This window comes from Carettochelys insculpta, chromosome 24, assembly GCF_033958435.1.
Source record: "Carettochelys insculpta isolate YL-2023 chromosome 24, ASM3395843v1, whole genome shotgun sequence".
Lineage (NCBI taxonomy): Eukaryota > Metazoa > Chordata > Testudines > Carettochelyidae > Carettochelys > Carettochelys insculpta.
This window is the reverse complement of record NC_134160.1, coordinates 10460180-10487772: the sequence shown is the minus strand read 5'-3', so window position 1 is coordinate 10487772 and position 27593 is coordinate 10460180. Positions and strand designations below refer to the sequence as shown.

Genomic DNA, 27593 nt, shown 5'->3' with positions numbered 1-27593 from the left:
TGATCGCATTTCTCTATCTGGGCCTGTCAGGACCGCTCCAGGGGACGCGCTCCTATCTCTCAAGGGTCACTCGTGGGACGAGCGGGTCCCGGGAAAGCTGGCCAGGGAACCCGCTTGCACGCGGGCGGGGGCAGATCCCCAATGAAACCTGCGGGCCACACGGGTAAGGCCGGACCAGCTCTCCCCAAAAGGCCCGGCAGCCGGACCCTGTGCAGTGCTGCTCCCAGCCGGTGGGTGCTGCTGTAGCAGCGGTGGAGCCTCGGCCGCTGCCTGCCTCTTCCTGCGCCCTTGCCTCGGCGGCTATAAGGCTGGGAGCCGGCCGAGCCGGGGCTCAGCGCACGCTGCTGCAGGAGCGGAGCTGAGCGGAGCGACTCCCGGGCACACTCCGCCTAGAGGGCCGCTCCCCTAGCCCGGGGCGCGCCGCGCCGCCAGGCAGCCGGACTTCCCCTGCCGCGAGGGAGGGACTTGGGCGAGCCCTTCTCCGGCAGAGGGGATCCGGCGTCTCCAGGGCGCGGGCGGCCCCGGCTGCGCCCCCAGCACCTTCCCTCCGCTGCGCCTGGGGCTGCTGCGCCTTCCGTCCCTGCGGGCTCCCAGCCCGGGGCGGCGGCCGCCGCTGCTCTGCCCCCCTGGCCGCCTTCCTGCGCTGGGGCGAAGGGAGGGCGTCTCGCTTCGCAGCCGGCTCTGCGAGACCCTCGCCGTCCTCCCGCCGGCTCTGGCGCTCGCCCTCCCCGGGTGCTGGTCCCATGAGCTGCTGTTTCCCACCCGCGTCTCGGGGGCCGCCGGGCTGTATGTGGGGGGCTCTGCCCCTCTCCCGCCTCCCCTCCTGCCCCTCTTTGCAGCGGCTCCCTAGGGCGCCCGGAGGAGCGGGCAGCCTCTGAAGGCAGCCGGGCGAGGGAAACATGCCGGCCGCAGGCTCCCGGGGTGCCCCTTCCCTGCGCGGTTGGCCCTTTCTGGTCACGGTGGCCGCCCTGCTGGGGCTGCTGCCCTGGCTGCACAGCCATGGCTTGCAGGCCAACCCCATGCTGGCCTCCGAGCCGCCCCACCGCTACCCGGCAGTCATCAGTGGAAGCGAACCGGGGGATGTCACGGCGGCCCCTCTGGATGTCTCCCCGGAGGTTCGCCCTCGGACCAACGACTCCAGGCCCGGGCACGGCAAGCAGCGGAAAGCCTTCCCCGTCCTGGGCATCGACTACACCCATGTGCGGATACCGTTTGAGATCTCCCTCTGGATCCTGCTGGCCTGCCTCATGAAGCTGGGTAGGTTGCCGCTTCTTTGCAGGTGGGGTGGGTGGGTGGCAATGAGCACGGGTTGGTCCTGTCTGACCCAGAACTCTCATGTCCAGCAGCATCCTGCCTTAACTTTGTGAGGGGGAGAAATCAGACCTCTTTGCAGAAGTTGGTAGATGGGATGCTGTTGTTTGTCCTGACCTTTAGCCACTTAAGCCTCGGGTTTAATCCTGTGAGTGAGTCACAACTTGCAGGCCAGCCACACAGCATGCCTTGAGAAACTGGTGTTTCTAGCTGACAAGCAGGAGAGGCAGCAGAAATGCCCTGTAGGGAAATAGGATGGGCTGAAGGTGGGTAACGGGGCAAAGAGCATGGTCCAATTTCCAGTCGGTGCTCTAGCTGCCTTCTGTTTTGAGCATCTTTGTTTATCAGAGTGATCTATAGTGTCTGTGCAGAAGCTGCAAAACAGCAGTTTCTGCAGAACTCTACATCTTGGGTTATGGCGATTGTATCATTTTTAAGGTTTTTAATCAGTAGCGGAGCTTGTCGCTTCTTATGCACCAGAGGGTTTGTGGGAGGCTGGGTATCCAGAGAACCCATTGCAGGTAACTGAGGTATTCTGTGCTGGGGACACAGCATATATCACCGCCTAGGTTGTTTTACTCATGTTAGTTCTGGTTGCAGAGCAAAGAGGAAACATTAGGAATTTACATGGCCCTTCTAATCACACCCCTGTAGCATGTGAGGTACTGGCTGCCTAATTCAGTCCTCATACAAATCCATGATTATGTGGGATTTCCGGGTTTGATTAACCAGATGAAAGATTTGTCCACTGAGTCCTTAGGCCTTTCGGGTAGTGCAAGCACGAATGTGAAATGGGGGCATAAGGAGAATGGCTAATGGCAACAGTGTTCAGCACTGTGCACAGATCTCTTACTTTCAAACTCTTTGCAAACTTTGACTTATACCTGGGTACAGAGAGTGTGTGTCTGGCCCACAATTGCATAGGGAGAGACTGCCTGGGAGTTGGGATTACAACATAGGAGGTTTGTAGACCGGATCAGACAGTCTCTCAAATGAGGTAGGCATTGGTGATTTCAGCTAGTCTAAATAATAATGCCTGAACTACTACAGATCCCCAAGGGACTGAATTAAAATCCTGTGAAATGCTGTTCTGGGTGTCTATGTCTACACTACTGCGATCTGTTGACAGAAGTTAGATCTTCTGACAAAACTTCTGTTGGCAGATCATGTCCACGCACAAAAGCGGATCGAAAGAGTGATCCGCGCTGTACGAGAGAGAGCGGACAGACTCCCTGTCCCTCTCTCGACAGAACTGGAAACTCAGCAAACAGGGCTGTCCAGTGAACTGGAAGCTCTGTTGACAGTAGGCCCCCTGGAGGATCTACGCAGCTTTTTTTGTCGTCAAACTGTTGACAAAGGTGTTATTCCTCATCGTGAAGAGGCAGAATGCTGACAGAAAAAGTGCTGAGTTTTGCTGACATAATGTCAACAAAACACACTGTGTGTGTGTGTGTGTGTGTGTGTGTGTGTGTGTGTGTGTGTAGACGCTCGGGGGGGCATTGTGTAGACTTAACTGGTATCTACATAGCTGGTGGCAGTATGGATGGGTTGCTTGGTGCATGCTGAAGAAATGGTGGGAAAGGAGATGAAGAAAGACCAACTTAAAAATTAAAGGGCTATTATGAGGGTCAACAGGCACCTGCTATATTATGTCATGTTCCTCAGTTCCTGCTTCCCCCAAGTTTGAACACTATCTTTCTCTCTCAAATGAGTATCTTGGGGAATTTTTGTTGGTTTAATCTGTCGCAGGACAACATTGCAAGAGCCTCACCCTCCTCGGCACGTGGCCTACCCACCCAGTCTTTGAGGCATCGGGTTTTGGGATCTCGGGCATGTGCATCGTGGCTGCCCTTGGTGCCCTCTTCTTGTTATATGCTTCAAGGAGCCGCCATCTTGCAAATGTCTGTTACCTGCTGATTTGTGAGAATGTAACTGGTATTGGATGTGAGCACCAGTGTAACACAAACATGCTTGTAGTGGTGATCTCCACCAGCCACGTAGACTGGGATTCTTGTGGGTTCACTAGCACCTGAGACTGATGCTGACTTGTATATTAGCAAAGGGGCACTTAGAGATTGTACACCCTATTTCACTGGGTATGGGGATGTAACTTGTCTAATGTGTAGGAAATGTAACAGGTTTGCATCACCAGTGTAGATGGAACCATACTCCTGTATAGCCATACTAGATTATGGAAACATTACACCCTGATCTTTATTTGGGAGCCTGGTTATATGCAACTTGGTCCCAACTATGTTAGTGGAAACCAAACTGCTGCAACATTATTTGCTGCTCGATGAGTTCAGTTTGCAGACAGGGCCTTAATTTTCATCTACTTAAGAGGAGAAAGTGGTAGCAAAGCTGCTAACCACTGAGCTCTGAAATGCAAAGTATTGGTCCGTATGAAGCCAGAGACAGAATCAAAAAAAAGCAGTCAAGTAGCACTTTAAAGACTAGTAAAATAGTTTATTAGGTGAGCTTTCGTGGGACAGACCCACTTCTTCAGACCATAGCCAGACCAGAACAGACTCAGTATCAGACAGAATGTTTCCCCTGGCTTTGATGCAGTGTGTGCACCCTGATGGGCCTTTTGGGCAGAAATTTTAAGACAGTTTCTGATAGTCTCAGACAAAACTGGATTCATGTGCTGTTTCAGCTTAGCCCTCCTCTCGTTTTTATTCTTTTAACGTTTCTCCTGGGCCTGTCTTTACTCCATGCCTGCTTACGGTGTTGCTGTTAGCCAACTTTGTCATAGAGCAAGATCAGTTGATAGTACTAAAATCAACTGTGACTTCAGAAATCAAGGTTAGAGAGAGGGAGCTGACCTTCAGTGCCAAGAGCTCTAGGAGACAGGCATATAATTCAGACATAACTAAATATCTTCCACGTCCACTGAAATGGAAAGAATGAGTAAGGAATGCAAATAAAGGCTTAATAACAAATTACAGGAGTAGTATCTGTCATGGTGTCTCCTTACTGTGCCAGACTGCAGCAGAATAGCTCGGGGATTGGCACTCATGTGTCTCCTCTACCACATGTTTGCTGTTTGGCCTAGAGGAAATTTCTTCACCTGTGTGCCTCACTTTTCTCGCCTGTGCAGTAAAAATACCTTTCAGGCATGTTGAGGTTTAACACTATCACTCAAGCACATGGAGGTCCACAGCTTTCTTCTGTAGAACAGCAAAATGTTACAAAATACTGCCCTATGCTGAGAATTGTCCAAATTGAAGGTGTATCGTTATGGAAGGTCCTTTCTCTCTAAGCCTTCCATATTTCGATGAAGGATGGTTTGGTTGCAAACTTAAAATATTTTGGTCCTGCTCTTGTGAGCAGCTTCACCTAAGTCACCTTGCACATCTATACGGTGGCAGAAATTACCACCTTTCACTCCTCTCCTAAGACTTTGCACAATGACTGTGAAGCTGTACTGGTCTGTGCAGTGATGCTTAGGTGTCTCCTCCATGCTGAGAGTCCCTGGGAGTCAGTACCTCTTGGTGAATGTGGTCTTTCTCCTTCTCTCATGGGAGATGTTAAATCATCAACGGACACAGCCCTCCTGTTTGGCTGGAGCCTGTTTATAATTACTGAGTCATTGCTGGTTTTTCTTTACAGCATTTGGACTTTCTGAAGGTTGGGTCTCCAATTGCTACAGCAACCTGTCTCAAGACCAGCAGATATCAACCAGTGCTTAAAAAGCAATCCATGTAATCATTAGCTAAGTTAAATGAGGTATAAAGTGATCTGAGCTGGACATCTATTTTGAAAAATAACACTTCACAGGCTTTCCTTCTGTCCCACTTAGACATACAGACCTGGCATTATGGCTAGTGGTCAGTGTGCTGCAGTGGATGTGCAAGGTCTGCCTGTCCGGCCTTTTGGAGCCTGTTTACAGCATACGGGACCTGATCTATGTCAGTAATCCTGTGTTACTGTCTGAGACGTCACCAACTCCAGCAGGCAGTTTGCTGCAACAGTGTGTCATTCCTGCAGCCAAATATTCAATAGTCTTTATTCATTTTTATGATATAGGTGTGGATGTGGCACTTTGAAAAAGAATTAGAAGAAGGAAGGAGGTTCATGCCTCAAAGAACTTGGAACTTGAGATGGAAAAGGGACCACCAAGATTGGCAAAATGCAAGTGGAGTAGTGAGGGATAGGGTAGGGTGTCTTTATTATATACATGTCCTGTTGATTGTTGTATTTGTAATGTATAGGCTTTTCAAAAGCACCTAAATGCTACTAACTGTTGGTGTTGCTAGGACTCCTAAGTCATATAGGTGGTCTTGAAAAATTGTACCATTTGGTTTCTACATGCCTATACCACTTCTGGAAATGGGACTTAAAAAATCCCACCCATTACTAGTAGTAGTAGGTAATCCGTTGTATCCGATGACATCTTGAGCTTGCACAGTCTCATCAGTTGTGGACTCGCATGTGGCTGAGGAGACCAAGCTTTGAACATCATGGGCGTTCACAGTGGGGGGCAAGGGAATTGTCCTGGCTCTGTTGATGCGGCTGTTGCTTTCTTCCTCTCATGAGCATCAGTGAGGTGTATGCTTCGCTGTTCTTCAAAGTTGTCATAAGCGTGTCGTACGAGAGCACGCCAGCCTGTTTGCTGGTCTAAACCAGCATGAGCAATGTTGGCCTTCACGCAGTCTTTATATCTCTTGCGAGGCCTACCTTGATTCCTTTTGCCCTGGGGAGAGCTCACTGTAGAGGAGTTGGTTAGGGATTCTTGACTCCTCCATTCGTATGACGTGCCCTGTCCAGTGAAGCTGGGCTTTCAGAATCATGGCTTCGATGCCTGTGGTTCCTGCTCTGTCCAGGACTTTCCACCCATTACATAAAGAGGAACTGACAAGGCATGTATAATGGAATTTATTTTATTGCCCAATTTTGAAGTATCTAAGGTTTGAGGAGTCCAATTCATTGAGAGAACATAATGAGGTGTGTGGTGCAGGTACCTACCATGACATACGAGGCTGGAATAGAGACCAAGTTGTAAGGAGGTTGGCTAAAGAGACAAATTGAGAGAAGAGTGGGGCTGCACAGTGCATAAGATTGAGGAACTATTCGAGACCTGAAGGCGGGTATGACCAAAGGACTGACTCACAGGTGGGAGGAGACCCAGGGCATTTTGAAGCTTATGCAGTGCAGGTGTGGGGGAGCTCTCACTGTTGTACTCTGAAACCAAAGATCTAAGAAATGTGTCTAGTGACAGACTTGGTCTCTTCAGATATGCATTTCTCATTGTGATGGCAACACAGGTTTCTTTGAGTTTTCTTTCTAATTCTCTTCCTAGAAGAATATAAGGAGCTGGACTGAATCTCACAAGAAGCTTCTAACCGGGTTGGAAACAGGGCAAGTTGAGTGTTGGTGCAATAGTAGCAAGAAAAGAATTGAAGCTTGAATTTGTCCTTTTGTAGATCAGCTGAAGTGTCTATAACCCATAAGAGCATCCAGAAGGACAAGAAATGTGGCCAGTGGACAACAATCTGACTTCTACCATGACACCTGTAAGGGACTGGTCAAGTAGCATTGACTTGAGAGAAAAGCAGTCTGAGACAATGATATTTATTTAATTGCATGTTTATCTCTCTCTCCCCCATCCTTCCTCTGTTTGATCTGTTAGATTGCAAGCTCCTTGGTGCAAGGGCTATGTCTTCTGATGTATATAGAAAGCTCTCATGTAGTGGGCATTATAGAGTAGAAATAAGACTAATTGTCTGAGTCTGAACTGCCCTACTAGGACTCTGTGCCTTGCAGAGTCCATTGTTCATCTAGGTGGAGCTCTTGGTGGCAGGGGAGCTTGTGCCCATTGAACCCAAGGGAGCAAGGCCAATTTACGCCATCAGATGGGAATCTGGCTGGACTGATTCCACTGGAACCAGAGCAGGTACATGTAAGTGGGGTCTGGACTCCATAAATGTGCCCTTGCTTAGTTTTATAACTTTCACATTTGCTGTAGGGCTGCTATGGTTAAAACACCCAATCCAGGTTCACTTTCAGACTCTTGGTGCCTCCTCAGCAGGTTGCTGAAGACTGAGGGGTCTTCTCGTCTAGTGGGTAAGGCAGAATGGGAGTCAGAAGAGCTGGGTTCTGTGCCACCCTTGTCTGATTTTTTTTCCCTGCTCTCAGGGCCTGTTTTTCCCCCTGGAAGGTCAGGATAATACCGCCTCTGCCTTGGTATTAAAGCTTGATTCATGAACGTGAATAAATGACTCTGAGTTTCTTGTCTGGCTGATGCTATAGAAATGCAAATTATTCTTAATTATAATAAACACTCTTTTCAGAAGCAGATATGTTGGTCTTTCTCGCTTCCCTCACTTCCTTATCTGTGAGTGATGCTAATGCACCTAGCTATTTCTTTCCTGTCTCTTCCCACCATTTGCCAGCCCATCTGTGGCCTTTTCTCTCCAACTTATGTCTGCTGCTGCAGCCTCAACAGAAGAATGAGACAAACGGTTTCCTCTGAGGAAAGTAAGAAGGTCGATAAGGCACGAGTGGTGAAAGATTCCTGACGCTAAATAGGGTTTATTTACCAAGTGGGAAGTGTGCGCACATGTGTGGTAAAAGCAGGCTGTTCTCCCCTTGGAGAGTGCTCCCTAGTGTACGCTAAAATACAGTCAAGTATCAGCGAGGTAGCCAAGTTAGTCTGTGTCTTCAAAAACAGCAAGAAGTCCTGTGGCACCTTACAGACTAACGGATAACATATTTGTTAGTCTATAACATGGGTGTCCAACCTTTTGGCTTGCCTGGGCTGCACTGAGTGAAGAGGAATTGTCTCGGGCTGCATATAAAATATATAATATAGTTAATGTATATAAATCACATAGTAATGTTAAAAGTTTACGATCTTGTGGGGCCGCATTACTAGCTGTCCAGGGCTGCATGCGGCCCACAGGTTGGACACGCCTGATCTATAAGGTGCCACAGGACTTCTAAAATACAATCAGTATCCGGCTATGCCTCAAGACTGCTCAAACTGAGGCCAGGTCTACACAAGGCCAAAAAGTCTGTGTAAGATACACAGTTCCAGTACAACAATTAGGTCGATTCCAGCTACACATCGTAGACTGTTTTCTGGCCGTAAACACAGTGGGAGAAACTCTTCAGGTGACCTCCGTTACTCCTCATGACAGTGAGGAATACCAGAGTTGATTTACGGAGCCCTGATGGTTCCATTTAGCATGTCCCAGTAGGTCTGCAAAATTGAACCCCACGAAGATTGGCCTTGAATGAGTCTGTCTTCTAATAAGTAAAGGTGTACCTAGAAGCTAGAATGGAATGTCCCAGCTGGAGCCCTCCTTTTACTGTGTAGGTTGAGGGCATATCAGAAAACTGTCTAAGGATCTACCGTCCTTCCCAATATGTTTCTAGATGGAATTCAACGTGTTAACCTATAAAGTCTTAAATGGTTTGAGGTTGTGGTTACTAGGGAACAATGAAGATAATGTTGGACCAACTTACTTATGGACACAGCTGATTCTTAATTACATGCAGGGGTCAGCAACCTTTCTGAGGTGAGGTGCTGAAATTTGACCTTTAACCTCTTATGTAGGGTGCCAGTGATACTTTTTAAAGTCACTAATAGTCCTACTTACAACAGCTTCATTAATAAATTAAATTCAGATTCAGAGCTTTACTGTTTGTGGTGGTTGGGAGCATTAGCTGGTCCTTTTGTTAAGCCACAGATGGCATGGCTTTGAGTAAGCTCTCAGGTGCATGGGTGAGGAGGCCAGGGCTGAGCTCCTGCTTTGCGTGCTGGTGAAAATCAGCTTGTGTGCCATGCTTTGCATCTTGGCCGGGGGTTGCTGACCTCTGCTTTAAACCAAGGCTAGATCTCTTTAGATCAGCTGGTGCTCAAACAGATGTGATGGTTTTGAAGTAGAGATTATTAAATAGACACTTTTGGCTTCCTGCATAACAAAGGCCAATCAGGATGATCGTAATAATCTCCTCTGGCTTTAAAAACTAGGAATCACTGTATATTTTGCCCTACTGCCACAACTGTGGTCATGAAAGGCACCTAGTATTCCAGCAAGTTAACCACAGGTAGAGTTCTGATAGGTGTACTCCAGATAACATCTCTGTAAAGGGTGTGTTAGGATACAAAGGTAAGATTAAGTATGGAATGAAGCAGAGGGAAAACGTGTGGGGGTAATCCTGTTCTCACTGGATTATAAGTAGGTAGAGACCTTGGAAGTTGAAATATTTTTTCCCCCCCAGGGGTCCACTTTTTTCACTAGGCAAAATGGAAATTCAACAAGCCTTTTGTTGTGTTGAAAAATAGTTTGATCTTGCTTATAGTAACCCATTCTCCCCTCAAAACCATCTTTGTGGTGTGAAATGATAGACTTCCCCATAGGAGAGTTCCCCTAAAATGGTCTTGGTAATGTGGGTAGGTTCTGAATTTTATTGCATCTGGCCCATTGGCTCTGTGAATGGATTGTGGGTGCTGAGGGAGGAAACTTTAGAAGCAAACGGTAATGAGGAATGAATTACTGCAGCAGTGTTGTAAACATTTCATTCTTTTCTCTCCCCAAGGCTTAATTTGGTCAAATAAAAACTGAAATCCACCAGGAATAGGCTCAAAGCATTACTGAGATGACTGAGTCTGCTTCAAGTAGCATTGGTTAGAGAACTTTGCTTCCCTGACCCCACCTGATGCTATAAAAAGACTTTAACACTTTGCTTTTTGTAAAATATCTTAAGGCCTGATTTGCTTCTGCTGATTTTAAAGGGATCATTGGGAAGGGCCACAAATGAACCCATGCTAGGTAACACCTGAGTGACACATACGCCCCTTTAAAGGGGAAGGGAGAGTTTGGCGGTAGACTGAATTTGGAAGCGTGGTCTTTGCCCAGCTCAGCGTCTTTAGGGTATGTCTACACAGCAAAGTTATTTTGAAATAACAGCCTTTTATTCTGTACTAACTTTATTTGCATCTATACCATGTAACCCCTATTTTGAAATTTCAGAATAGTGTGGCTAATATTGAAATAGGTAAACCTCATTCCACAAAAAATAGTGCCTATTTCAAAATAGCTATTTCAAAATTGGGGCTTGGTAGACAGGGAATAGAGCCTACTTTGAAATAAGCCATGGTTAGTCCAATGACTTTGTTTCAAAATGGCTTTATTCTGTGCAGATGTTCTGTTTCGAAATAGCTGCAGACCATCTTCTGAAATAGCTTATTTTGGAGTAAGGCTGCTGTGTAGACATAAACAGAGGGGTGTTGCTTAATCTCCATATCCTGTACTGCAGTATGCCGAACTTTGCTCATGTTAGCAGCTGAGCACCTTTCATTACTGCAGTAATCACAGTGACTAGTGTCTGTCGGCTATGAAGGGAGAGGGGGCAGCTGTGTGATAGTGAAGACATGGGCAAAGAAATGCACCTTGCACTCTGGGGCAGAGAGGATTGTGATGGTGCTCTGTTCCTAGGAGACTTCATTCCACAGTCGTCTGCTGGTACCTGAGAGAGCTTCGTCTTGTGCCACACTTTCACTCCCCCCACTCTCCTTTTTACAAAATGGATAGATTATTTATGGAGCCTTCGGGACACTTGATTTTAGTCAAGTGCTGTGAGATCCTCTGGTGGAAAGTCCAGTAAGTGCAAAGTGTTAGTTATAGCCAGAATAAAACAAATACATTTCTCTCAATTATGAGTGACTCATAAGCACTATGGCAATCAGTATTCTGTGTCACCAGGTAGGCTGGGCAAGTTGTAGTACAATAAGCTCCTGGAGACAGCTGTTAAGTACAGTTTAATGTTAGGAAAAAAAATAATTTCTCTAGCTTTAGCAAGCCTGTGAAAGACGTTTTTGTTGGAGCAAAATCCTTTCTGCTAATCTGCAGTGGGACTTCCCCCCCGCCCCACTCTCCAAAATATTCCCAGGTTGGGAGTCACTTGCATAACGTACTAAATCCTAGCAGCAAACCCAGGCGAGAGAGCCATTTCTGAGCCTGATACGTGAAGTTTCAACAGCACAGCTCCCAATGGCACACTTAGACATCTGTGAGTCCTTAAAGAGAGAGAGGATGGTGTATGGTGTCTTATCGGGGTTTTAATTTGTGATGGAAAGAAGTCTCCCGAGAGACCCGGTATCCCTTTTGGGTTTGACATTTACTCAGTTCTCCTTTCCGTAACCCAAAGTGTAAACACATCGAGCATCTGCTGCCAGGAGTGGTTCTGTAGTCTTTGAAACTGAACTGGCTACACCCCAGGGCAGCAATGGGCAACCAAAAATAGAGAGTGGGCCGTATGAGTGGCCCTCCTTCACCTCAGTGGGCCCCAGCAACCCCCACTGGGGTTCCCTGGTCTGCCACCTCCCCCACGTGCCTCTCATGCACCAGGGCCCCACACTTCCTACTGCTCCCACTCCTTCCCAGCCCTGTAGAAGCACCATGAATCTACTGATTCATGTTCCATCCGTGCTCCTTCCCTCTCCCTCCCAGAGCTGGAACAGCCTTGACTCTAATTGTATTGGGCTCTGGTGCACAAGAGGCTGGGGAGAGCAGATGGGGTCCACAGGCCTCAGGTTGCCTATCGCTGCCTTGGGGGCCATGTATCTGCACTGCAATCATGGAGCTTGGATGAATGCACCTAGAGCCAGCACACCCAGGTTAACCTTGCTGCTTCAGGTCCTAGAACAGTGAAGAGGCGTCAATGAGGGCTTGCCCTGCAGGATATCCTCCAGGATTTCTGGCAGTTTTATGCAACTGCAGCATCGTTGTTCCAAGAAGCCATGTACGTATATAGACCTAGCCCCAAGTTGTGCTGCTGGGGAAGGCTCCAGAGGACTGGTTCTCTCAACAGGATATTTATTTACTAGAAGATTTTATCCGGAGTTTCTCAGGTCCTTCCGAGCAGGGAGCTAGGGATGGGGAAGGTACAGGGGTCAAAGGAGGGGCTTGGAAATGTGGAGGGCTCAGGGCAAGCGGTTGGGAGTACGCAGGAGTCAAAGTTGGGGGTGAGAAGAGACTCGGGCAAGGTGTGAGATGCGCAGGAGTCACGGCAGGGGATTGGGCTGTCTGGTGGTGCTCTCTTGGGCCGGCCAGGATGATAAGGGGTGTCTTACCCTGCTGGCAGCTGCTCCCCTGGAGCTGGTGGGGGCTGCGCTGCCTCCCTGTAGTCCAAGTGAAGTATAACTATCCCTAAGGTCAGAGCCCTTGTTTTCCATCCAATGAGAAACACTCAAATGCCAGGCACTTCCCATTATCCTGGCACAACCAAACTCAGACCTTGGCTTTAAGTTATAAACAGAGGCTTCATACCAAATTTGGTGGTGGTAACACTTTCCATTTAGGAGGAATTCTAGAACAGACAGGCTCACGGACAGACACAAACGCTCTAAAATATATAGCAAATGTTTGTATTATTGTAGCTCCTAGGAGCTACCGACCAGCACCCTGCTATGCTAGGCAGTGTAGCAATGCAGAGCAAAAAGATACTTACACTTTAATTGCAAATGGTTCTGAGTACAGACAAGAGACAACAGATGGGTGCAGACAGACTGATGAGGGAGTACTAGGAAACCATGAGACAGTAGTGGTCAGTGTGATAGACAGCAGTTAATTCTATGTCTGAATATAGTCCTAAAGACTGATAACAGCAAGGCCCCAGAAAGCTCCCCAGTGCGAGTAAAATGTGTTGATCTCTGTAAGTATAGTCTGCAAAACTGCCTCTTTTCCCATTACTGTAAATGCTCAAGAATCAGCAAGTGATGTTGGATGTCGATGTGGAATTTACGAAGGGGGTTCTGTCTTCCAGAAAGCCAAAGACCAACATGTGCTGCCAGTTTTGCTGCTTGGTTTTTGCCTGAGAAGCTGCAGTATTGAGAAGCTGCAATATTTCCACTGTGATTCCCATTTCTGCATGGAGGGGATGTGGGGGGAGCCCCAAAACTATTTTCTTAGAAGCTTTGATATTCTCCCCACCAACCCAAAAATGCTGAACATGTCTTTCTAACCTGAGAAAAGCAGTTGTGCTACTTTACTTGATGAGTTTATTTATGGCCTATTGCATGACATGCCAGTCTTACGATCATATTAACCATTTATGAATCTTCCCTAAGGCCCTCAGTCTGCACCTTCCTACAGTCTTAACCCATTGCAAAACACAGAAAACAAGGTGTCAGGAAGTGTAGTAATTCCTTTAAAATGAGGACCCCCACTTGGTACAACTTCTTCTGGAGTGACCTGCTTATGAAATGGTGACTAAGAAATCTGCCTTGGCATGCAGCATTAAAAGCTGTTTAATACTTGTGTTAAAAGCTGCATCATGGTGACATCTGTGAAGATAACCTGCACTCTTTTTTATCAGACACCCGCAGCTGCAGACAACTGTATGTGAAATAATTCCTCCTAGCCTGGTTATTTGTGGCGTTTAACATGTGTTGCTACAGTTGAAATCGGGGAGAAATGTGTAGGTCACATCTATGACCTTTCCTGTAGCATGATGTTTACTTATGAAGCCCTCCCTGGAATATGAACAACTTTTTACTTGACTATTTTTGTTAGGTTGTGTCTAAACACACATACTATATTGCATTAACTATATTGGTATGGTTAAAGCATCCCTGGTCTGGATGCAGTAATAACAGTATAACCTTTCTTACACTGGTATAGCTTATTTCCATACAGGACAAGGAATAAGCCATACTGATGTTAGACACCCTTGTACTAGTTCAACTATATCAACCATAAGGGTTAACCAATATAATTGTATCATCTCTCCCACTCCAAAAAAATCGAAGCCCATCTCCCTAATTAACAGATTAGACCACTGCAAAAACTGTCCTTCAAGGCATGATCCACAGACAGTTTTGTTAACCCCAGTGTTTGCTTTGGAGGGGACTTGGGGAATGTGTCTGTAATGTAAATATAATTGAGTGAGAGTTTATAAAATCAGGTAAGAACATGAGTCTGACTCCATAGCTGGACAAAGCCTTAGGATAATGTTTGTCCAACTATGCTGCCTAATCTCCAATAGCAGACAGAACTAGAAGCTTCAAACAAAGGTGCAAGGAAGCCCATTGGATGGGCCATGGAATGATAAAATGGCTATGGGAGAAGTTTCTACTGGAGGCGCCAGCCAGTGGATAATGGGCTTATATTTGGAAGCATCAAGTATCTGTATTGCCTACTCCTCCAGCTGCTATAATCCTCTCCAACTGAGACCGAAAACCTTCTCTCTCTTGCCAGAGCACTCCTCTGGGTGCCACTGAGGCTCTCATGGTTGGATTTTAGTTCTTCATTGGCAAGAGGAAACCGCTGGGTATATTTTACCTGCTAAACTGAATTTTTCTTCTGGTTGAAAGTGAGATATTTATCTAAACATAAGACTGGGGCCAAGAACAGTTGATTATTGCTGGCTTCAGTGCCAGCTCTCTCTGTGGCCCTTGGTGAGTCTCTAACTTATCTTTGTAGATGGGGAAATAAATGAAGGGAATTAATACCTATTCCACACAGGAGTCACAACTGATTTGCTAATGTCTGTCAAGTGCTCTGAAGATGAGATGTGTGAGTACCGCTGGTTGCTTTAATTCTTTCTCTCCTGAAAAATGAACAGAACTGTCACATGGCTTCTCCTGTTTGGAGATTGTTATAGTGAGTAAGGAAGGAAGTGTTTTTTCCGTAGGCTGATCCTGGATTCTGTTTTACAGCCTGACTTGCTGAACTCACTAAATCAGTGTTGCTGAGACAAAGGTGCTATTGATATAGTGACCAGGGCTTGTTTTGTGTATGTGGGGGTGACCTAGGGGGTCTCAGCTACACAGACAGCGGCAGAATATTATCATCTCTTCGAGTTCCAGCATCGTAGGTCTGGCTAATGGGAGCCCTGTGCCAGCCTGCAGCTGTTCAGCTAGTTCAAAAGGGCCCTGGATTTTCAGTTCTAGTCAGTGGCCATTCCTGTGCCTCAAGGCATAAGTGCTGACTCTCCTCCGTGTACTTTTGTGTCGGAGGGCGTCATGTGATTCATCTTCTCAAACATAAGCAGCGTGTGTAATCTCCATCCTCTTTCTGTTGTATCCGCCCCCTCCAGAGTCTCTCCCCCTGCCCCAGGAAGGAGTAAGTGAGTGGGTGAAAGCTTCTCTTACTTGGTAATGTCGCTTATTTGCCAGGTCAGGAGAATTTATATTAAATCTTGACCAAAGTCATCCTGTCTGGGAGGAAGGAAGGAAAACCCCGGTAACAAGCCTTCCTCCTTGCCAGCAAGACAAACATATTTTCCCTGAAAATTGTTTTAGGAGGAGCTTTTGTGTGACTAGAAAAGTAGTGAAGAGGTATACGTGTCCCCAGTCCACACCTTCGCCCCAATGCGGACTTGGGATAGCTGAAATCTAAGCCCCTCTGAAAAAGGGTGCATAGCTAAGTTGGTAATTAAACAAGTCAGGCTTCCTGTGGTGGTCTGCAGGAGGACTCATGCACCAAATATGGTTATATGAGCTGCTCACCTCTGCAACACTCTGAGAAGCATCTGAATAACTTATCCACCCTAATTCATTCATTATCTTGGAGGTGGTGGAACAACGAAGCAGTCAGACGTAGAGAGGTTAGCTGGTTTGGATGAGCCAGCTGCCTAGGCCAGTGTAATGAAGTTAATTGGTAGAAAACTCCAGGTGCCTGTCAAGTACTGGCCTGGAAATTTGCAGGCATGTAAGGACAAACCACAGGTAAGATTCATTGTCTGGTTTCCAGTGTGGGTGGAAATGGTGTGAATTGGAATAGAACTGTTGTACTGACATTTCAGGCACATGAAGGAGTAGAAACAAGTCATTTGCATGAATGAACTTTTAGGTAGTACTGACTTGACTAGTGTTTTTATGTAGTCTGTTGTAAAACTAGGTAAATAATCTAGATGAGTTGATGTCCCCCCTGGAAGACCACGGTGTACCCCACAGTGCTATTTTCTGCAGTTATCTCACGTCCACTTTGCTATCCCTGCCATCCAGGGATAGCAAAATCGGAGGAACTTGCTCATACCTTATTTCTGTACAGGGAATCTTTTGATGTGTGGTGCTTTTTGAATTAGTAGTCACTAGTTGTAAGATTTGATGGTGGAAAGAAAGTGAGAAGCTTGGAAATTCACACTTTCCTTAATGACATGGAGAGATCACCGTGTTAGTCTGTCCCACGAAGTTCACCACCTAATAAATTATTTTGTTAGTTTTTAAAGTGCTACTGGACTGCTTTTTTCTCTTAATGGCGGAGAACTTTCTAGCCTCTGGTAGCAGATCCTTTTCTGCAGTGTTCTTGACACTGCTGAGCAGCTTCTAGCCTGCTGTTAATCCTAATTTTTGGATTTTGTTTTTGTCCTTGCCACAGTTCCAGCATGACACTGCATGAGTCACTGATACGCTCCTTGCCTTGATTTCCCCATTGCGCTAGATGGCTATAATCAGCGTTTTTAGACTTAACGTGTGCTGATCCTCTGCCTATCTGAAGCACCTTCTGTCCAAGGATCTCAACATCCTTGACAAACATCAAAAATTTCGGCTTTGGATATTGGTAACTATTAGCTGTCTTTCAGCAGGAAGCCCAGAGAATCTCAAACCAGGATGCATAGCTGGAATAAGACCAGATCTCCTGACCTCGATTCCTGGGTTTTAACCCAAAGATCATCTGTCAACATTCTTCTGTCAGCCTGTATTCTCTGTCTGTGCTGGGAAACTTAGCTCTGTCACCAGGGATGAGGTGGAGCCGTGCCCCCCGCTCACCCCCCAAATGCTGAGGCTGAACACTATATGAATGATTTCTGGGCTCAGACGTTCATTTCCAGCCCTGTAGTAGCTTTTAATGCCTTAATTTCACAGCTTTTTAACAGAGATCAGAGCACCCTATTAACGGTACCTTTTTTCCTGCGCCTACATCATTGTCTTCACCCTGAAAGATCCCAAAGTCCTGCATAAAATATATGCATTGCCATTGAAACATAACCACTTTTGGGACAGAAGGGCTGCAGGAAACGGAACGGAGAATGGGACGGTAGATCTTTGATCATGGATGTACATACATATCAGCAGGGTCTGTAGTATCCACAGACAGCACACGCTACTTCCAAGATTTAATCTAATAGGTGAGACCCCAGAAATTTAGTTCATCTCAGGTTATCTCTGTGAGGGGAGGGATAGCTCAGTGGTTTGAGCATTGGCCTGCTAAACCTAGGATTGTGAGCTCAATCCTTGAGGAGGCTGTTTAGGGATTGGGGCAAATGGATGTCAGGGATGGTGCTTGGTCCTGCTAAGAGGACAGGGGACTGGACTAGATGACCTCCTGAGGTCCCTTCCAGTTCTAGGAGATGTGTGTATCTCAGAAAAAACAATAGGTTGATGTGAGTAGTGCCTCTCTCATCTGTGCTTGGCACTGTTGCAGCTGCATTTGCTCCAAGCAAGGTTCATCACTGGTGGGTCACTGCAGCTACGCAGTATCGCTGTGGTCATTTTGTTCCACTGCCTCTTTGCAGTTCAATTCCATTCCTGAATGCCTCTCCCATGACCTGGCCATGGCTGCAGGCTCCAGAACACCGGATGTTTCACTTGCAAAGCATAAGCCTTAATTCAGCACATACAACTGAGGGATGTGTACATAAGTTACAAGTTTGCCTTTTACCATCAGAAAACTGGAGAAAGCAGTGGGCAGGGATCGTGTGTCAAAAACTGTGTGCTGTGTACGCACAATGCAGTGCAACAGGGATGAGCAGGGTTAGACAATACGGTGCTTAAAATGGTCAATAGCTGCTTTTGAGCCCCATTTGCACCAGTGTTCCCCTTGGTGGAATTGCATGCAGCAATAAAATGGGCTGGAAATCTGAGCAAAAAATATTCCCTGGTGAAGACATGGCCATGATGGAGGTGTGGGTCAGATACCCTGAAGCTGTAGTAGGAAGTGACTTAGAGCAACAGGGATTTCCCTTCCCATGACACCTCATGCTGTGACTATGCCAGCTTCTAACCTGTCAGAACAGAAACTCTTGTCTTATTGACTCAACCCTAGTCCTGCAGGCATTTCACTCTGAAAAACAACAAGGTAGTCAGCACGCATCCTAGCATCAGAGAGGTAGCTGTGTTAGTCTGTAGCTTCGAGAACAAGAAGTCGTCTTGTGGCACCTTATAGACGAACAGATATTTTGGAGCATAAGCTTTCGTGGGCAAGGACCTGCTTCATCAGATGCATGAGATGAATGCATCTGATGAAGTGAGTCTTTGCACATGAAAGCTTACGCTCCAAAATATCTGTTAGCCTGTAAGGTGCCACAAGACTTCTTCTTGCACTCATCCTAGATGGCTTGTGTTTGCTCTCAACGGGGAGGAGCTGCAGCTTGCCCCTTTCCTCCTGTCTGGATGATTTGACATTCCTCAGCGTCCCGTGAGATTCAGTGGCTTGAAGAAGCAAGCTGCCTGTTCTGGCTCATTCTGGTCCCTGTGGCCTTTACTCACTGTGGCAGCTGGTGTTCATCAGGGGTTCTGAAAAACAGAATTGCTCCTTAAAACAAGAGTGAGGAAACTTATGTCAGGTCCCACTTTTTACCCCTACATATAGTAGTCCCCCGCATCTGTCTAGTGTAATGCAAACCAACAGAAGTTTATGTTCATGTGGGCGGGAGTGAGGAACCTTTTTGGCATGTGTAAGAAAAGAAGGCTGTAGAATGTACAGTAATAAGGTTAATTGGCATAGAAATGTGAATACGCATACATAAATACAGCAGCGTACCTCAAAGGTTTTAATGAGATGCATGAGCTGGAGAACCAGCTGCCGACTGTGTTGCCTGCCTCGTGAAATCGCCCCCCAGACCCTTTTTCTCACTCTTGCCTTAAAAGACTCCACACTTGTATTAACACACATGCCAGTGTAAGTTCCTGTGTTTTGGACCTGAGATCTTGGTGTCTCTGGGAAGTAATGTACTTTCTTAGGGTGAACCTAACAGTCTGGAACAAGCATGTGAGGCTATTAAACTTATCCACTCTAGCTGCTAAGGTGCTTACTCACCATTAATATGGTGATGAGGAGAAGCTGACCTCTTACACGCCTGGGGATAGAGAGTACGTTTTTTGAGGGGTGGCTGGGTTACAGTAAACTTGGCGAGTTATCGCCTGTTCCATGAAGCTTGGACTCCCATTCATAGCATGTGGCGGGTGGGGAACCTGGCCTGATATGACTAGTATTGTTCTTTATCTTTTGAAAAGTGACTAAGTCACTGCAGGTTGGTCTTGGTTTCTTGTAAGCAGTAAGATTGTGGCAGGTTAAGTGCAGGTGAATTCAGCAAATTTGTACCAGGTACCTGTTAATCTGCTAATATGGGAAACTCCGCCTCCTTCAGGTCATGAGTGGCTTTGTTTGCAGTACTGAAAGAAGGTGTGAGAAGCAAGGGAGTGTTTTATTGTTATAAGGTGGAGTCTTTATGACCCTCCCCCATCTCTTTTTTCCAAATTCCAGGAAGGAGTGAGACCCAAATGAGAGGAAGGATCCCCTTTGGGAGCTGCTAACCAGACTTCTTCTCTATTATGCAGCAAACACCATTGCATTCTCCTAGGTTGGTACCTTCCAGAGACCTTCTTCTGAATTCACTGCAAAGGCAAGACATGCCTGGTAGTTTTGGCAACAGCAAAGTTGTTAGACACTTAAAAATAGCCTGGGTGGGTTTCCACTCAGTGTTCAGTGTTGCAGGCCTGGCACTCAGCCACTGTACACAAGCCCAGGATCTGACTCCATGTTGACAAAAGACAGCTCAGGTCTGCATGTGAGCAAAATGGGAACATCTTAGGAAGGTTGTCTCCTGCAGGTCTTAGTTCAGATCTAAATTATTGCAGGCCAAGGTGTCTTTCCTAGACTTTAGTTCCATTCCCTATTCGGGTCTGCAAAGCTATTTAATGAAATCCAGCGGATCTGCAGACACCAGAGCTGGGTATTTTTCCCTTCCCCTCCCCCATCCAAATCATCTCTTGGGCTGAATGGCAGCGAAAGGGCTGATGTTTACAATGCCCACAATTTTGCAAACTGCAAATAGCAGAGAAGCTACAAGTCAAAGTGGTGATGCTAGTAGATCTTATCTAGCCCCTGAAAGGGCCCATGTATGCCCTGGTTCAATGAGTCTCAGTTCATTTAGCTGATTGGTAGATCAGATTCAGTTTGCTGCTTAGCAGTCTAGGTCAAAGTCAAGGACTTTGGGGGTAGTTTGGAAAGAGCTTATATTTTTTCTGTCCGAGACAGTCTTAAGATTTCTTTTTTCTTTCCATTTTCCCCTTCTTCCCATCCCCCTCAACAGTATTATTGGGTAGATTCTGGTTCCATAGCTCTTGACTGGTATTGTCTCTTGACTCATGTTTTGGAGGAACGAGGAGTCTGGCACGATCCTGACATACATCACCTTGACCAAAGTGTGCTGTGCTTGGGGAAGGGGAGGTAAAGCCAAGAAGTTTGGAGGTGGGGGTGAAAGAAGTGTATGTGGTGCTTTTCAAGGATGAAGTGTTCTGGGCTTACTCCTCTTTAAATAAGGGCTTGGGAGGCGGGACAGGGTTGAGTGACCTCGTATGATTTTAATTAGGGTTGTTTAACTGTAGTTAACTCATGTTATTAACTCAATCACAATTTTAATGGCACTGTTAAATACTAGACTGATATTTGAAATTTATTAAATATTTTGGAGGTTTTATCCACACTTCCAAATGTATTGATTTCAGTTGAAACAAAAATACAAATTGCACAGTGCTCCCTATTTTATTACAAATATTTCCACTGTGTGTAAATGATAAAAGAAATAGTATTTTTCAGTTCACCTCCTGGAAGTATTGTAACAAGCTCTTCATTGTGAAAGTGTAACTTCTTTTTTTTGGTTGCATTTTGAGTGGAGCAGTGTTAAACTTCAGTCCAGACATTTCCTCAGTCCTATTTTTTGTTCAGCCGATTGCTAAGAGAAACACATTTGTTTACATTTATGGAAGAAGATAATGCTGTCTGCTTCTTTACAATGTCATTTGAAAGTGAAAACAGGTGTTCACATGGGGCTTTTGTTGCTAGGTATTTATGTGCCAGATATGTTAAACATTCACGTGTCCCTTCATTCTTCAGCAACTATTCCAGAAGAAATGCTGAGGATACTGAAGGTGGTTGTTGTTGTTTTTTAAGCATTACTTTGTGAGTGAACTCCTTGGGTGAGAATTGTGTGTCGTCTTCTGCTCTGTTCTACCTGCATGCTGCTGTATATTTGATATTCTAGCAGTCTTGGATGATAACCTGGCATGTTTGTTTTAAGAACACTTTCACTGCAAATTTAACAAAACACAAAAAAGGTACCAGCATGAAACTTCTAAAAGATAGCTACAGCACTTGACCCAAGGTTTAAGAACATGATGTGCCTTCCATAATCTGTGAGGGAGGAAATGTGCTTTCTGGAATCTTAACAGAGCAACATTCGGATGCGGAAAGGAGAGAATTTCAGTCACCAGAAAAGAAAATCAACTGTATGCAGCTGGAATCTGATGAGATGGCGAATGTGAACAGGCATTGCTCTGCACTGCTTCAGATCACGGGCGAGCAGAACATGTCGGCATGGATGCATGCTTGCGATGCGAGAATTGAAAAACTCTTTTTTACACTATGACTATTACAAAGCGAGCTCTGTCATCAAAACTGATCTTTGAAAATGCAGACATAGAAAACATCCAAAAAGATGTAAATAAATGTTGTTCTGTTTGAGCCCTAGATTTAAATAACATAATTAAAACGTTAAGAGCTTAACTGCAGGGAGGGTGGGCACGTTGGTCCAATTGTTGTATCTCCCTGTAAGGCATTGATGCTACTGCTGGCTGGTTGGTCCCATGGTTGCATGAGTTCTGGATCTTTGCCTTTTATTTTTTGCTGGTTGGTCCTATTTCCTGCCCTGCCTAGTGGAAGCGCTGAGTGGAATATGGATTTTTGAAGTAGAGAGCTCTGTTAAAGCAGCTGGGTATAACAGTCAGTCAGTGAAAATCTGAGGGAGCACTTTCAAATTCATAGCCACACCTGTGTCTGGGGAAGATTAGCTAGAGGGCAGGGGATGCCTTTTGGTCTTATTTTCCAGGACAGGCTGTTCAGCGCGAAAGATGCCATTGCAAACTCAGTCCGTATCTGGATAAATGAATAGCTAGCGGGAGGTTCTCCACCTAATCAGGAGGTGAAAGTTGTGGAGGTGGCTGACTGGGAATTAGCATGTCAGGGGAAATGGGGGCAGTGTTCCTCCTAACTTTTTCCATTCAGGGGCAGAATAAATGTTATGTGCACCACCAGTAGAAACACCTGCTGCTGTGGGTGTTCCGCTAATCAGCTGGGAGACACCTGAATCTCTCCTGGGTGGCCGTCCAAGCGCTCAGCTTGCAGGGAATGCTGACTGGGGGATGGAATTTCTCTGTTTTCCCTCTGCTGCATGATGTTCTGTTGCCGGTAGTGAGCTAGTAGATGAGTTCCAGACGCTTATTTCACAAACCTACGCTCCAAAATGCATTGGAATAAAGGATCTAATTAAGAGTATTCTTGCACTTCTGTGGATCTCAAGGCCCTTGTAAACACTAATTATGCCTCACAGCTCTTGGAGGTGGCAATATTCTTATGGTTACATATGGGGAAACAAAACTGTGCTCTTGGAAACAGTGCTGGGGCTGAGAATAGTGCCCAGCAGGAGCCCTGACTCCTAGATCAACACTTCCTCCCATCTCCATCACCTCCTTTGTACCCCAAGTTGCTCAATAAGAGGAAAGAAAGGTGTGCAAATCAGAGTTGTGCTCCTGTGTACTTGGTAAGCATGCTTCCCTGTCCCACTAGTGAATGGGCTTCATGAGCAGCCTTCCTTCTTCGTCCCAGTGGATCACAGGGCTGGGCAACCCTTGGCCTTCAGCCCACTGGGTTTCCGGTTGCAGCCTGCATACCACCTCCCTGGCCCTTTCCCTCTCCCCTCTTGTGCAACAGGCCCTGGAGCCCTGCCCTTCCTACTCTCCCCTGCTCTTTCTGAGCAGCATGAATCCAGCTCTGGGCGGGCAGAGGAGGTGCCGGAGCAGAGTGCAAATCAGGAGATTCCAGGGGGAGGACAGGGTCTGTGGGCTGCAGGTTGCCCACCTCTACTCTAATGGAATTTCTTTTCCTGATGCTAATCAAAAATTATGTTCCCCTGCAGTAGGGACACGGGTGCACTGGTTGGTTGGTTGTGAAGCTGGTCCCTTTCATTAAGCTAACAGAGACATTGTAGAGGGCCAAGGAAAGAGCCATGAGAGTTTAGACCAGTGTAGAATACAAGGCTCTTCAAAGGGTGAACTGGAAGCACGAGAGAGGATGCTGAGATTGTTAGGTGCTGGGTGTAGGATTGCGTACGTGATTACTGTGGCAACGGGGATGGGCCGTGTAAGTACCATGATGGGTTAGAATAACTGTATTACAAGGGGATTGTGTTTGGCCCCCTGTTACCTGGCCACAGGCATCTAGCAACTGGATCATGGCTAATTCACCTCTGAGAGTGACTCTCACTTCTCTAGCAAAGCAGTCAGTGGTATAGCTGGGCTGATCCTTCTGAAATACATGTAAGTTTCAGCACTTTCTCCCTCTGTTAAGTATAGGAAGAGCATCCTCCTCTTTCATAGTCCCTCTTACTGATGCCTCTTGGGAGCTGACCTGCCAGCTGCAGCCTCCTAAAGAGTTAAGGTTGCTCTATTGTGGAGACTCCTGTGTTGCACAGAGTCCTGAGGTGTGTGCTGCTGTCTGTCTTGCTGGAGCAAGCTATCCGCAGTGTCCTTCTGAAGGGCAGCCCCCACTGAGCATGCTCCGCTCCCCTCCTGTGTTAATCTGTTTTCTTGCTGTTGGTGACGTGCCCCCGCTACCCCCAATGTTTTTTTGGAACAGCGATGGGTCTAGTTTCATAGCGTGTCTCGAGTAAAGGGAGAGCTGCAAGGCTCTGTCTGGAGCATCCCTGCTTGGCCAGTGGCTGAACTGCTCTGGCATGTGCAGTTTTGCTGCAGACTTAACTTTTTGTTCTTTGCTCAGTGCTGTAAGCATTAGCTGGCTGAGCAGACTGGCGGAGGGAACAACGTTTCTCCTTTAAAACTGCATCCAGACTAACCTTCCGTCAGAGGAATAAAGGCTTCACAATCCTAGTTACAACGGCAAAGGGATAACTGCAGTTAATAATTGGAGGGGCTTCCTCCTGTGTGCTGAAACCATAGTCAATAAACTTTATGATTGGGAGATTTGGAATTTGTCTGGGTTTAGGCTTTACTTAGACATCCCATGTTGTGTTTAGAGAGGAAGGATGTTGCAGGCGTTCGCAGTCAGGGATTTCACTCCATGGGCTAGAGGTGGGACTATTTCACAGCAGTGTGATGAGGATAAACCCCTTCAAGACTGTGAGGCTATCGGATGTGATGCTAATGGAAGGTGGATCAGTACTATAAGTGGACAGCCAGCCAGCAGCTTTCCATCTGCTCCGGCCCTGCAACTTGTAGCTAAGGATGTTTACGCTGTCCTGTATCCGCCACCCAGGTGACTGTAATATAGACACGGCACAGTGTGTGGGAGGGGAGGGTATTAAAGCAGTGAAAAGCTGCTGGCTCCTCATCTGTGGGATCACAGTTGGAGGTCTAGTGAAGCAAGGTTTCTGCTCAGGAATACCACTCTCCTAGACTCCTTCCATTCAGACAACTGGAGTGAAATGCCCAGGGCCGTCCATTCTCTGCCCAGGACTCGGCTGGATGAGGGTCTGCTCTGCTGCAATGGGCATGTGGCATCTTAGCCCACCCTGACTCCAGCGGGAGCGGGAGCGGGAGCAGGATCAAGCCCTGATTTACCTGTGGATCTTCCTGTTATCCCTTGTTCCCAACATTTTCTCTTAGGCTTGGTCTACTCAAGGCAGTTAAGCTGCTTGTAGATACCCAGTTCTAGCTACAGCAATTGCATAGCTAGGATTGATTATCTGTAATAGACTTTTCTGGCAGTCCACATGGGGTGAGGTTGACTGGGGACAGTCTCCTGATGACCTCCCTTACTCCTGGCAATATTGAGGAGTACAGGGGTCAACTGCATCCCCAAACGTTTCTCACGTCTCTACCAGGTGCGTGGAATTGAACTGGGGAAGATGGACCCTGACCAGGTCATTCATTCTTCCACGTAATCTAGGCTATCTCTTAGAGGCCAGAGCAGGGGCAGATGATAGCAAAGGAAGCTCTGGAGCATTCAAACTTAGCTGCAGGGAATACCCCTTTTCCTGTGTGGCTGATAGCAGGACAGTGTTTTGTTAGTGAAACCTATGCTGCTGCCCCCATGCATTGTAGTGTCTGAGCGCTGGGAGCTTGAAGTATAAAGGGAAGTTTGAGGCACTTAGCAATTTATATCTGAGATGCTCCCATTGGCTTGGCCGGAGTTTGCCGGCTCCCCAAAACCCTAGGGCTGAAGCTGCGTGCCTGACTGCAGCCCCGTTGCTACGTGAAGTGGGTGACCAGCTATCAAAGCTGTGTGATTTGCAGGATCCTCATGGTACTGCAGCAACAGCCTGTGCTGGGAAAGAGCTGTCTTGCTGTCAGTCACCCTTCCCAATGCAGAGAGGCTGTTCTGGCTCCATCTCCATTCAGGTTCAGGTGGGCAGCAACCCATGTAAATGTAGACGTTGTTATGGGCACATGACATGCTCTGGTGCCTCTCCCATCCCTCTGCTTTCCTTCAAGACATTAGTTTTACAGGGCTTAGAGTCAAACAAAAGCAGAGCGAATATGTGCAGCACAATTTCTTCCCTCATTTCTTAATCTTTTCAATTAGAGGAGGGGAGTGTAACTGTGGGGCCTCAGCCAAATCCTGCTATATGCATTCTCCCTGCCTAAAATTCCCCAGCAACTTCAGCGGGACAAGCTCTTATCACAGGTGTGGCCAAGTTTCCCGTGGTTCCATAAAGTTTGTTTCCAGCCCCCAGTCCTGGCCCTGTGTTCTGTGCTGTTGTTTGGCTCTAATTTACTGCTACCTGTCTTATAAGAGTCCAATAAGCAGTGAAAGTGTTGGTAATGTGCCAGACAGTATTAACCTGCCATGGCCTAGCATTTCCATTCAGCACCGGTCAGCCTGTAGCACCTCAAATATATCTGACCTAGCCTAGTCAGTGTTTTAATAGAAACCTCTGTCTTCTGGGTTTCCTTTTCCTTGATTGTTTGATTTCTCAGCACCAGTGTTGACTCAGTGTTTGATGGTCAGGTCAAATGCCATAAAAACTGATAGCAAAATCCATTAGCCCCAGAGATTTCCTCCCCACAGCTTCTACCATCAGCCTAAATGAGCTCGGAACACTCCTATGTAAACTGGCTTGCTGGGCTACTGCTCCTAGCTCATTAGTACAGGATTGCTGTTTACTTTTCTCAGGCATCCAGCATGAGTCATCTTGTGACTCTGCTCTGCCTGGAGATCCTTCACATCTGGGAATTTTTCTATGGGGACCTAAATCAGGCTTTCGCCTTGTGCTGCAGTGGAAAATGGGGTGCTTTTGAAATCGGCAAGGCAAGGAGCATCAGCTATCTCCTGTATCAGATGCATTCATGTGGAACAGGCTTTTGGAATGTAGGTTCTTTTTGGGCATGGACCATCTTTCTGTTCTATTTGTACGTTGCCTGTTGTCATGAGGTCTTGGTCCATCACTGGGGTCCCTAGATGCTACTGCAATGCAAATAATCTGTGCTTAACTTGTCCAGGGCTGAACTCTGGACTTGCGGCATCTGTTATTAAGGTAAAAAATATTTCCTGAGCCCTGGCATGTCTCATTATAAACTAAGCACTGCAGATAATTAATATTTTTACCTGAACTAGATATTCCCAGTTTTGCGTTCTGTGGCAGGGTACCTCTGTCTTGGCAGGGTCCCATGTCTCTCCCTTTCTGCTGGAGGGCCTAGGCTGCACCCACCTCTGCCAGTTTGGGCTGGCTGGTCAGTCCTTTCCTCCCTTTGCCACACTCGGGGCTTCAGCCTCACCAGGGGAGGGGAACCTGGGCACTGTCCCCTTGAGCTACTCCCTCTCCCCCTGCTGTCTTTTGTAAACACTTCTTGCTGTCCTTATGTCTGCTCTCCTTTTATCTCAATCTCCTCTACCTCGCTCATCCTGAATTTCACGCTGTTCCCCCTCCCCTGCCAGTTTACCTGGCTCTTTTTCTTCCTGCTGTAGCCCAGGCTATGTCCTGACCTGTCTTTCACCTGTCCAGCTGGGTCTGCTGGCCTGACCCTGTTACAATTCTTATAATCGATGTTCCCTCTAATCTTTTTCCCATCCATGTGCAGAACAAATATTTTT

At 46.7% G+C, this 27593-nt stretch overlaps 1 protein-coding gene across 1 annotated transcript in view; it reads left to right on the top strand.

Annotated features, from left to right (window-relative positions):
- The first annotated feature begins 304 nt into the window (after positions 1-304).
- The window catches only part of SLC9A1 (solute carrier family 9 member A1), a 54807-nt gene continuing 27518 nt past the window's right edge, over positions 305-27593 (top strand). Inside the window, exon 1 of the mRNA XM_074976317.1 lies at positions 305-1257. Coding sequence (XP_074832418.1) covers positions 900-1257 — 358 coding nt within the window. The 5' untranslated portion in view covers positions 305-899. The remainder of the gene's footprint in view (positions 1258-27593) is intronic.